The sequence below is a fragment of the Mizuhopecten yessoensis genome, unplaced genomic scaffold (genome assembly GCF_002113885.1).
Source record: "Mizuhopecten yessoensis strain PY_sf001 unplaced genomic scaffold, ASM211388v2 scaffold1313, whole genome shotgun sequence".
Taxonomy (NCBI): domain Eukaryota; kingdom Metazoa; phylum Mollusca; class Bivalvia; order Pectinida; family Pectinidae; genus Mizuhopecten; species Mizuhopecten yessoensis.
Window position 1 is genome coordinate 256,037 of NW_018403984.1, and position 12,918 is coordinate 268,954.

A 12,918-nucleotide genomic window follows, 5' to 3' on the forward strand; every position below is an offset into this window, starting at 1 on the left:
TGATTAATCTGTTTATGTTAATGTATGCCGATGACACAGTTTTGTTTTCGGAAGATGTTAACAATCTTCAGCACATGCTAGATTGTCTGCAATGTTACACTGATAAATGGAATTTAACTGTTAATTATGATAAAACTAAAATTGTAATTTTTAGAAAAAGTAAAAGAATCTTACCTACTGAAAACTGGACGTTTAATGGCAAGTCAATTGAGATAGTGGACAAATTTTGTTATCTAGGATTAGTTTTTTATTATAATGGAAGATTCACCGTAGCACAAAACACGTTGGCATCTCAAGGCAGGAATGCTTTTTATCTTTTAAAAAGAAGAATGAAAGATTTTATCCTTAATACTGAAACTAAATTATCTTTGTTTGATACATATGTGACATGCATACTGAACTATGGATGTGAGGTATGGGGTAATTGTTTATCGCCGCAAATCGAAAAAGTCCATCTTCTCTTTCTTAAAGATTTATTAAACGTTAAGAAAACCGTCAATAGTTCTATGGTTTACTTTGAGACAGGAAGTTATTCCTTACATATAAAGCGCAAAGTAGCTATAATTAAATACTGGTTAAATATTTTGAATACAAATAACTGTGTACTAAAAGCATGCTATGATGCACTACTTGAGCTTAATGTCAAAAAGCCGAATTGTAAACTTAACTGGGTTTATCATGTTAAAAATGATTTATATAGAATGGGTTTTAATCATATTTGGGATGTTCAATATGTTCCAAATGAAAAACAATTTGTGGAAATGTATACCCAACGTCTGCATGACGTATTTATTCAGGAATTACGTGGTGCGTTTGAAACATCTTCTAAATGTTATTTATATAGACATCTTGTCGATACTTTTAATATGCAATTCTATTTAGTAAAGCCTTTAACATTTAATACCAAAAAAATGTTGAGTCAATATCGCATGCAGGCGCATTCCCTTAATATCGAATCTGGACGTTATAATGGGGTTCCGAGAGGTCAAAGATTATGTTTTGCCTGTGACAAAAATGATTTAGAAGATGAGATACATTTTATTCTTATTTGTCCTGCTTACTCTGTATTGAGAAACACATACATTAAGCAATATTACTTCCGATGCCCCAGTGTGTATAAATTAATTGAATTATTGTCATGTAAAAGTATTAAAACATTACGTAGATTGGGTCTGTATTTAAAATATGCTACCGCCAAAAGAAAAACCCTCGTGTAGTAATATTGCTAAATTATGTATTCTTTTTATGTGATAATTGCTTATATGGAATTGTCCTCCGCCATGTTGAAAATTTGAAATATGTTTTGTATTCTATGTATCAATTAACCTATATGCTGATTTGCATTCGGAAATAAAAAACTAAAAAAACTATAAATGTTTGTAACATGTGTTGGAGAGGGCTTCATATAAGTTTAATAACTTGTGCCCAATCCTTTTGTATCAATAAAATATGTTTAAACTCACCTGGGTAGAGCCCAGGGTGAGGCTTTTCACGTGCATGGACAGGGTCATAGGTCAAAGTGTCACTCTCAGCCAATACTTGCACCCACCTCTCATACGTCACAATTATAACACAGGTACATTACCTGACACAGACATATATACCATTACACACGATACACAGCGCAAGTATTAACATGTACTCAAATTACATCGTATTTAAAATACATTATTTTAAATACGAAATTACTGGACAAACTGTTAATAAGTTTGGCCACTGTGACACATCTTTTTAACATTTTAAAAATGACATTTGTAACAACAAAATATTTTTAAGAAAACTAAATCAATTGCATTTTACCAGTTTTATAATTGTAAAAACGTTTCAGATCGTAATGAGGAATATCGCCTCTGTCATTTTCTTCCTGAATGTTTTTTTTCAACCTGAAACCACTGTGAGCTGCACTTATGTCATTACTTCCTCTTCTCGTACACGTCAACCCACTGTCAACCAAATAAACATATATAAGAAACGTCTACCATACGATTCCAGTAACAAAATGTACTTAATAGTCTAATAAATAGCCTAGAAATGTACTTAGATCAACAACAAAAAATATTTATTTTGCATTTTTAAAACCATCAAGTTGAGAGGGAAAGGCTGTTAAGCTGTTAACACTCATGCTATATAAACATCAGTAAATTTTGATACAGCCAACGTTTTCTGAATACAGTCAGTCATGCGTGGTCAATCACCCCTGTTTTCCGTTCACGTTACTTCCTGAACGACGGATTACAAGGCAACATGGACAACCACGTAATCATGTTTGTTCTTTGTGTTCTGTGGATATTACCATATTCAGGTAAATCAAAATAATATATGTTATATATATAACAGTAGGATTAATTTATAAGGAGGAACTTTCTATGTTGGTCAGATTATAAGACAATAACTCCAGCTTAGCAAGTTTAAATTGAATGGATGAGGAAGCTATCCATGATAAATTCACTCGTAATCGACGTTTAAATTACTACCTTTTTTCCATTGAATGAATAAATCCTTAAATAATGAGGATCGGAAGCGGAACTTAAAAAGGGGCTGATCACCCAGACAGCTAGGGGCAGGACCATTAGGGGTACTATATTACATAATCTCAAAAAAACATCTCCACTAAAACATGTTCGTGGATTTACCAATATTTCAGAAAATGACTCTTAGATAATGAGAATCAGAATTTACGCAGCTGTTAGGCTAGGTTCAATTTCCTCTGGCCCTGACGCCAGATTTAGACATATATCTGTCTAAATGACCGACGTTTTGCTGATTTGGTAATTTTATTATAATGAAGGATCATAATGCATCTTTTTAACATTTTAAAAATGACATTTGTAACAACAAAATATTTTTAAGAAAACTAAATCAATTGCATTTTACCAGTTTTATAATTGTAAAAACGTTTCAGATCGTAATGTGGAATATCGCCACTGCCATTTTCTTCCTGGATGTTTTTTTCAACCTGAAACCAGAGCTGCACTTATGTCATTACTTCCTCTTCTCGAACACGTCAACCAAACATAACCGTATAAAAAAAGTCTACAATACGATTCCAGTAACAAAATGTACTTTATAGTCTGATAAATAGCCTAGAAAAGTACCATGATCAACAAAATAATACTATTTTGTATTTCTAAAACCATCAAGTTGAGAGGGAAAGGCTGTTAAGCTGTTAACACTCATGCTATATAAACATCAGTGAATTTGATACAGCCAACGTAACTTTCTATGTTGGTCAGATTATAAGGCAATAACTCCAGCTTAGCAAGTTTAAATTGAATGGATGACGAAGCTATCCATGGTAAATTCACTCGTAATCGACTCCATTTAAGTACGTTTAAATTAAATGCATGGAAAAACTACCTTTTTTCCATTGCATGAATTAATCCTTAAATAATGAGGATCGGAAGCGGAACTTAAAAAGTGGCTGATCGACCAGGCAGCTAGGGACGGGACCATTAGGGTTCCTATATTACATAATCCCAAAAAACAAGAGATCCCAAAGGAATCTTGGCGCCCACCATTGTACCATTTTTTGTTTATCTGATCAGTTTCAAAAGCAAACATAAACAATAAAGGACAGTGGGGAACCTACATATAAAATACGAGAAAGAACTCTCCAGTACTTCCTGGGAAATAGCACTAACATACCTTAACTGTCAAAATCAAAGATTTGTTTATCCGATCAGTCTCATAAGAAAACCTGCACAGCTACATACCAAGGGGAACCTACATGTCAAGTTTGAGAAAGATCTCTCCAGTCATTATTGAGAAATAGCTATTACAAACCTTCACTGTCAAAATTCAAGATGGCTGCCTGTCGGCCATTTTGTTTTTCTGATCAGTCTCAAAAATGCACATGCACAACGAGGGACAAAGGGAAACCTACATATAAAATTTGAAAACGATCCCTCCAGTGCTACCTAAGAAATAGCGATAACAAACTTTCACTGTAAAAATCCAAGATCGCTGCCTGTCGGCCATTTTGTTTATCTGATTAGTATCAAAAGTAAACCTGCACAACGAGGGACCAAGGGAAACATGCATATCAAATTTGAGAAAGAACCCTCTGGTACTTCCTGAGAAATAGCGATAACGAAAATTGTTTAAGGACGGACGACAGACAGACGGACCACGGACGCAGGGCTATTTGAATATCCTCTGACATATATCTGTCTAAATGGTCCTCTGACATATATCTGTCTAAATGGTCCTCTGACATATATCTGTCTAAATGGTCCTCTGACATATATCTGTCTAAATGGTCCTCTGACATATATCTGTCTAAATGGTCCTCTGACATATATCTGTCTAAATGGTCCTCTGACATATATCTGTCTAAATGGTCCTCTGACATATATCTGTCTAAATGGTCCTCTGACATATATCTGTCTAAATGGTCCTCTGACATATATCTGTCTAAATGGTCCTCTGACATATATCTGTCTAAATGGTCCTCTGACATATATCTGTCTAAATGGTCCTCTGACATATATCTGTCTAAATGGTCCTCTGACATATATCTGTCTAAATGGTCCTCTGACATATATCTGTCTAAATGGTCCTCTGACATATATCTGTCTAAATGGTCCTCTGACATATATCTGTCTAAATGGTCCTCTGACATATATCTGTCTAAATGGTCCTCTGACATATATCTGTCTAAATGGTCCTCTGACATATATCTGTCTAAATGGTCCTCTGACATATATCTGTCTAAATGGTCCTCTGACATATATCTGTCTAAATGGTCCTCTGACATATATCTGTCTAAATGGTCCTCTGACATATATCTGTCTAAATGGTCCTCTGACATATATCTGTCTAAATGGTCCTCTGACATATATCTGTCTAAATGGTCCTCTGACATATATCTGTCTAAATGGTCCTCTGACATATATCTGTCTAAATGGTCCTCTGACATATATCTGTCTAAATGGTCCTCTGACATATATCTGTCTAAATGGTCCTCTGACATATATCTGTCTAAATGGTCCTCTGACATATATCTGTCTAAATGGTCCTCTGACATATATCTGTCTAAATGGTCCTCTGACATATATCTGTCTAAATGGTCCTCTGACATATATCTGTCTAAATGGTCCTCTGACATATATCTGTCTAAATGGTCCTCTGACATATATCTGTCTAAATGGTCCTCTGACATATATCTGTCTAAATGGTCCTCTGACATATATCTGTCTAAATGGTCCTCTGACATATATCTGTCTAAATGGTCCTCTGACATATATCTGTCTAAATGGTCCTCTGACATATATCTGTCTAAATGGTCCTCTGACATATATCTGTCTAAATGGTCCTCTGACATATATCTGTCTAAATGGTCCTCTGACATATATCTGTCTAAATGGTCCTCTGACATATATCTGTCTAAATGGTCCTCTGACATATATCTGTCTAAATGGTCCTCTGACATATATCTGTCTAAATGGTCCTCTGACATATATCTGTCTAAATGGTCCTCTGACATATATCTGTCTAAATGTCGAAGTTTGGTGCCAGGGCAATAGGAAACCCGGACTACAAGGTATCATAGATAACAAAACCTTCAAAACCCTTTATTTCTTAAACATGCTGGTGGATTACACCAATATTTTGCACAATGTTCCAAAGATAATGAGCATCACAATTTGTATCCAAGAAGGGGCTACCCATTGGGGCGGCTTTTAAACGTCATTAATTGCAAACAAGAGGCCCAGAGGGCCTGANCAAATGGTCCTCCGACATATATCTGTCTAAATGGTCCTCTGACATACATCCNGATATAGCACTCCATGGTAGGTGCTGTTAGTACATATGAAATTTCAGAAAGATCCATCCAGTACTTGAGTTATAGAAAACAAACTTCAAACAGAGCCCCACCCCTATGCCCCTACGGGGGTCATACCCACCAATTATACAAAGTTGAGTCACCGTCAGCCAAGGATGCTCCACACTAAATAAGGATAAAATCCCTTAATCCCGATGGTCGGAAAAGGATTTTAAAGGTTTTACCTCTATTTTTCCTATTGGGCCCCGCCCTTCTGCCCCCCCCCCCCTTGGAGACCACACCTACTGCTAATACATAATTGAGTCCCATTGGCCCAAGGATGCTCCAGACTAAATTAGGATAAAATCCCTTAATCCCTATGGTAGAAGAAGGATTTTAAAGTTTTACCTCTATTTTCCCTATTGGGCCCCACCTCTCTGCCTACAGCGGGGTCAGACACACCGTTTATACAAAATTGGTTCCTCTTCACCAAAGAATGCTTCAGACCAAATATGGACAAAAGCCTGCCATTCCTACCGAAGAAGAAGGATTTTGAAGATTTACGTCTATTTCCCCTATTGGGCCCCACCCCTCAGGTCCCAGGGGGACCACACCCACCGTTTATACAAAATTGGTTCCCCACTACCCAATGATGCTCCACACCAAATATGGACCAAATCCTTTCATTCCTACAGAAGAAGAGGGATTTTAAAGAATAATTTGCTTTGTTTCCCCTATTGGGCCCCACGGCTCAGGCACCTGGGGAGCCAGATCCAAGGTGTATACAAAATTGGTTCCCCTTCACCCAAGAATGCTTCAGACCAAATATGGAACAAATCCTTTCATTCCTACAGAAGAAGAAGGATTTTAAAGAAACGGCTATATTTCCCCTATTGGGCCCCGCCCCTAAGCCCTCAGGGGGGTCAGACCCACCATTTATACAAACTTTGTTCCCTTTCCCCCAGGGATGCTTCTGACCAAATATGGACCAAATCCTTTCATTCCTACAGAAGAAGGATTTTAAAGAATAATTTGCTATATTTCCCCTATTGGGCCCCGCCCCTCTGGCACCTGGGGGGCAAGATCCACTGTTTATACAAAATTGGTTCCCTTTCACCCAAGGATGCTTCAGACCAAATATGTAACAAATCCTTCCATTCCTACAGAAGAAGAAGGATTTTAAAGAATTTGCTATATTTCCCCTATTTGGCCCCGCCCCTCAGGCCCCTGGAGGGCTAGACCCACCATTTATACGAAATTGGTTCTTCTTCATCCAAGGATGCTCCACACCAAATTTTGTTAAAATCCGCTCAGTGGTTCATGACTAGTAGTGTAAAGTTGACGGACGACGGACGACGGACGCAGGACGACGGACGACGGACGCTGCGGTATGGCATAAGCTCACCTTGGTCCTTTGGACCAGGTGAGCTAAAAATTACACATTTTTTCTATGTAAGTTAATGGTGAAGTTAAACAATTTTCGTGAAATGACTGTTAGCTTAAGAGAATCAGCTGATTTTCATACGAAGCTAGATTCTACTCAGCAAAATGTGTATGATCCGTAGTTAAGGGCCTTTTTAGGGAAATAGGGTGTAGGAAAGGTCAGTCCCTTTATTTACATGGACTAAGCATGCTAGCACTACAATTATATTGAAATATGTTCAGGACTTTGGGAGGAGATGTCACTAAAGGAAAATCGATCTTCATTCAAGAGTGAGCTTTATAACTTATGAAACTTGCTTTCTGTTGATTACCGCCATTTGTAAGATAATGAATGTGTTTGTTATTTACTATTCTAGCTGCGTTCACGGCCGATTGTTGCCATGTCACCTGGACGGCAGAGGCGAGGAATGTCTCATGTTCAGGATGTGGTCTACAAGACGTACCCAAGGATTTGCCAATTAACACCACTGAGTTGAATCTACGGAATAACAGTCTGAGCATCTTACTTAGGGAATCGTTCTTCAATCTTGTTTCTCTAAAAAGCCTCAATCTTTCCATGAACAAGTTGTTCCTTATTTCTCCTGGGGCATTTGACGACCTTGGGAATTTAGAGTATCTCGATTTATCGGATAACAATCTTAATCTATCCTCATTTGCTACTTCAACTTTTCGTATTTTGAATAGTCTGAAATGTTTGAACATTCAAAGAAATACCCTCCACCTGCTGAAATCATATCCCGAAGACGCTTTGTCTTATTTGTCGCAGCTGGAGTCTCTTACCATAGATATATTTGAAGGATTCAACTTCGGAAATGGATTTTTAAAAACCAATCTAAACACTTTGGAAATCAACTTTATTGGTAAAGAATGGGTGTCTTTAAGGAATTCTTCCTTTCAAGGACTAAGGAATTCAAATATATCGTATTTAAATATTAATGCACCGATCAGAAAGTTAGAGACCGATTATTTGTCTCCGTTTAGCAAACTGACGTCATTCAGCTTGATTTCACGTCGGACCATGCCGATTAAGGGAGTTCTGCGAGCCCTTTACGGATTGCGGGAAAGAACACTAGAGTCTCTTTCACTGATTGCTAACGGCATGCTATACGACGGAATGCAACATCTGGTGAAGGCAGACCTCCTTTATCTTGGTACTATATGTGTTAGGGAACTTGATTTAACAAATAATTCCATAGGCAGCATAACCATGGAGGCGATTATATCTTGGACTAAGAGAACATGCCTAGAGGTTTTAAATCTTTCGAAAAATCAGTTTTATACCGCTCAGATGATAACACTTCTGAATTTATTCCCAGTAATTACGTACGCCGATTTCTCATACATGCGTTATATGCGGATCCGGAAACGTACCATTCCGTTTACAAAACAAGTGTTGTTCCTTCCTAGACATCTGTGATGCCTCTTTTTGTCACATAATTCATTCGACGGATCAATGTTTAATGTAACGATTTACAGGAATAATAATCTCCAGCTATTAGATATAAGTTACCCTACCGGAACTCTTTCGTGTTCTTATGGATTATTAAAAGGGCTGGTCCACCTGAAGGAATATGACATGTCCGGAATGGACTGTTCCAACCCAAACCCTGAAATGTTCACCGATATGCCCAACCTGTCGCGATTGGCAGTGAGCCAATGTAATCTAAATGAAAGTTTTGCTTCAAACAGAACTTTTTTTATTTAAAGGATTGCATAATTTGTCTTTTGTTGATATGTCTTCAAATAATCTTAAAAGACTGAACCACAGAATATTTAACGATCAAAAGGAATCCCTGACGACCTTAATCCTAGCAAAGAATAGGATGGAACGTCTTCCTACTGGATCACTTCAATATCTCACTGTATTAGAAACACTTGATATAAGCTATAATCTCATATCGACATTAAGAGAATCGGAATATACTCAACTTGATACATTGCAAACAAAATCAGAAAAGTTCAAGGTTAATCTTTCTGGGAATCCTTTTGTGTGTAGCTGTGACAATTTGGACTTCCTTTCGTGGATAGAAACAACACACGTTATATACAACAAAGACGAGCTGATGTGTTTTACCCCATGAGGCAGTCAACTGAAGATCAGACATTTCCTAGAAACGTTTGTTCAATTCCAGGAAAGTTGTGTATCTCAATTCTGGTTGGTCGTCTCTATCGTTCTACTTGTTTTTTTATTTGCGTTTGGTATTCTTTCCCGAGAATCCTGGCGGCGGAGTGTTTGGCTACGAGTGAAGTGTCGACGACCTCTGACACATGACAAATACCCATACGACATATTTATATCTTACAGTGACGAGGATTGTAGTTGGGTAGCGAACACATTCGCTCCATGGCTAGATGAAAAGGGAATTAAATATTGCGTTGATGAAAGAAGTTTTTATCCTGGCCGTGACATCTGTGAAAACATTATGAACGCTATAGATGACTCACATCAAACTGTTTTTGTTGTAAGTTGTACTTTTTTAGAACGTGAATGGACAATGTTTACAATGAAATTAGCCAGTTCCTATTCTTTTCGCGATGGAAGACAGAACATGAACATAATTATTCTGTTAGAAAATATTAAAAGTGAATTTCCAAAGCTCATGCGGAAGAACTGGGATGTGGTTCGCCAAACAAAAGTAACAAGGATGAAGGAAAACTAATAACAGCTGAGCAACTGTTTTGGACAAAATTATTAAAACTAATTCAACGAGATAATGTGAGTCATCCGTTTAATATCAATTCTACCACGTTAACAACGTTTTCATTGGTTAACAATATGACCATTTCCACATATTTTCCTCTTTGATCAAGAAAGTTTGCAAATTGATACCCCTTCAAAACACTACTAACAAAATGTCGTAAGCTAAACTTTTGTGGATCTTTAGATGTTGTTTCATATTTTTCACATATTTTACTCTTGTGAAAGTGTGTCATATAATGTCCTTAGCATAGACGTTGTGGATATTTTGGAAAAGTTGTTTTACATGTTTCTCCTTTGTTTGAGATTCAGACAAACTTGATAGCCCTTCTAAGCACTGTATATTGTATAAATATCACTAACCTAAACTTTGTGGATCTTCAGATTTTTATGTTTTACTCATGTTTCCTTTAAGGTAGGTAGTTTATTATCCCTTCGCGACTTAAGTTCGAAGGGATTTAGGATTCAGCCCGTACGTATGCCACAGTGTGTCATCGCTCTACCGACTTTATTTCTCAACGAAATTTCATGAAACTTCATACAAGTGTTTGGAATGGCAATGTCTTGAACAAAATAGCACTTAGGGTATCTATGTTGAAGGTCAAGGTCACTGTCACTACCTTTAAAAATACTTTTGTCATCGCTCTACCGACTTCATTTCTCAACAAAATTTCATGAAACTTGATACAAGTGTTTACCATGACAATACTTTTGACAGATTCCTGCAGAAATAGTTATGCTGTCACATTTGCTGAAATTTCAGGTGTGAATGCGAACGGATTTGCGTTGTTTACACAAATTGTGATAGCTACATCCAAGCGTGTAACAAGCCTAATACAATACCGTTTGGCATTATAGATCTGTAGACTTGACCAATGTTAACTCACTAATGCTGGACACACTGATAGTAATATGTGTATATACTAAATAATAGTACAATTACATACTATATACACATAACATTATTATTAGTGTGTCCAGCACCCCAGTGTTCACCTGAAAGTAGGTTAAAGAACTACTATAAATGAACTCTGTACACTACATCACTGCATTAATACACAGGATCATTGTGCAATGTGATAAATAATGAGCTTGTCTTTATGGTGCATATAATATTTATTCTGATGATAATGACAAAGCAACCACAACATTAAACAATTAACAATATAAATGTAATAATTTGAGACCTTGATTTACAATAGCTGGAGTATGATTGCATAATGATTGCAACGTAAATATGAGCACTATGTACCACAATATAATATTAAGCAGCTTTGATTAATTTTCATATAAATTCTGACTATTTCATATGAAATAAATGTATAATATTTTACTGTATCGATGTGATGTTTTTTAGGCCAAAAAACATAATATGTGTGTTTCAGGTAACATGCATGAAAAAACAAGGGTAGGTCGGCAGGCAAATTAATTTATTTTAACTGTAATTTTTTTTATATTCAGTGATCAATATTGTTTTATATTAATTATTTCAATGCATTTTCAAACATCATAAAGCCTAATAAATTTGTAAGGAATAGGGTCAGACTCCACGAACATGAAGAAAGTATATTTTAATGAGTGGCTGTGAGCTTTGCCTGGCTTATTAATTAATTTTTGATACAAGTTGATAACAAAATTTCGAGGGTCGGCTGGAACTTCAAGGGTAGTCGGGATACCTGAAACACACATATTTTGTTTTGGCCTTTTAACTTGGCCTGATGTGAGATTCCACTTTCCTTCATATAATGGAAGAGTTCAGTTGATAAAATAAGATCACCTGAATCAGCATTATAAGAATTATATTTTTATACAACTAGATTTTCCAAGGTATATCCCAAATGATTTGTAATTCAAATATTTTTTTCCCTCACTAATTTTCTCCCATAGGATTGTTCAAATCAGTTGCTGAGTGCTGCACTATGCAAGTCACTTCCTGCTCAGTTTAAACTCATCTTCTATTGAACAAATGAAATTCAAATAAATGCTTTAGTATCTGAACTATGTAAGTTATATAATTTCAGAGCAAGTGTTACTGGGTACCAACAGCAGAATCTGGAGGAGAGTAAAAGAGCACAAATCGAAAAAACACATAAAAATATGTTCTGAATTGTATTTGCTAAAATAAAAGGTAGAGAATGTTTCACATCTTATACTTTTCTTTAATTTCCATACAAGAGTTCATGTTTTTCTTAGGAATATTAAAGGAATGTTAAAAAATCTATTACAAAACTGTCAGATATTTAACACAATTTGATATTTTATTTTCTTCCCTTTCCCAAGGCAATGTGATTACTGACTTCACTTTAGATAGTTGATTAATATATCAAATACACTGACATAAGTCTGGGTCCATTTTATTGTATTTCATACATTCTTTTAACCTGGATATATAATGTATATAAACTAATGTTGGATGTCCTTGCATGTTTTGTAATGAGTTCCACCACTAAGCTGAGAACAAATTTGATTCATTCATTCGTGATTATATACCCGAAATATTTTCAATAAAATACAAATTCAAGTAACTACACAAAACACTAATCATTTATACCTGAGAACCATTTAAACAATAAAAAAGATCAGAAATGTCCGACACAAATAAATATTGTAAATATAATCTTGTATGGATTTCAAAGCCACAAATACATTGAGTGTGGTCACAATAGCTCTTTTGATAAAAATATTTTTAAATAATAAAAAATTGTTAAAGTTCTTAAATAGTAAAAAAATGATAGGTTCTTCACGGGAAAAAATGAAAAAATAAACCAACATCTTTACACTATTCTTGAACAACAATATAAAAATGATATGTTGTTATAAATTCTTAAAAACTTACATGAAAAATAAACCAGCATCTTACAGAAGGAATTATTTCTAATGGCTAAACATGTCTTTAGAATAAGGACTGAATTGTGGTAAGCAGGTGTAGCAATGTTAAACAGTAGTATCCTATACAAAGGCTGTCCTTTGTGATTCCATGTAATAATGTACTTACTTAGAACAATTCATGTTT

The 12,918-nt window shown here is 35.8% G+C and overlaps 2 protein-coding genes across 2 annotated transcripts; both read left to right on the plus strand.

Annotated features, from left to right (window-relative positions):
• The first annotated feature begins 2,223 nt into the window (after positions 1-2,223).
• On the plus strand, positions 2,224-8,872 carry LOC110459313 (leucine-rich repeat and immunoglobulin-like domain-containing nogo receptor-interacting protein 1-B). Its single transcript, XM_021511507.1, has 2 exons — positions 2,224-2,302; positions 7,564-8,872. The coding sequence occupies exons 1-2, from the start codon at positions 2,245-2,247 to the stop codon at positions 8,622-8,624; spliced, it is 1,119 nt and encodes a 372-aa protein (XP_021367182.1). The 5' UTR covers positions 2,224-2,244; the 3' UTR covers positions 8,625-8,872.
• A 53-nt stretch (positions 8,873-8,925) lies between these two features.
• Positions 8,926-9,912, plus strand: LOC110459320 (toll-like receptor 2). The gene is given in 1 exon segment (XM_021511520.1): positions 8,926-9,912. A coding segment is annotated over 1 exon segment (837 nt). The 5' UTR covers positions 8,926-9,030; the 3' UTR covers positions 9,868-9,912.
• The last annotated feature ends 3,006 nt before the right edge of the window (positions 9,913-12,918 follow it).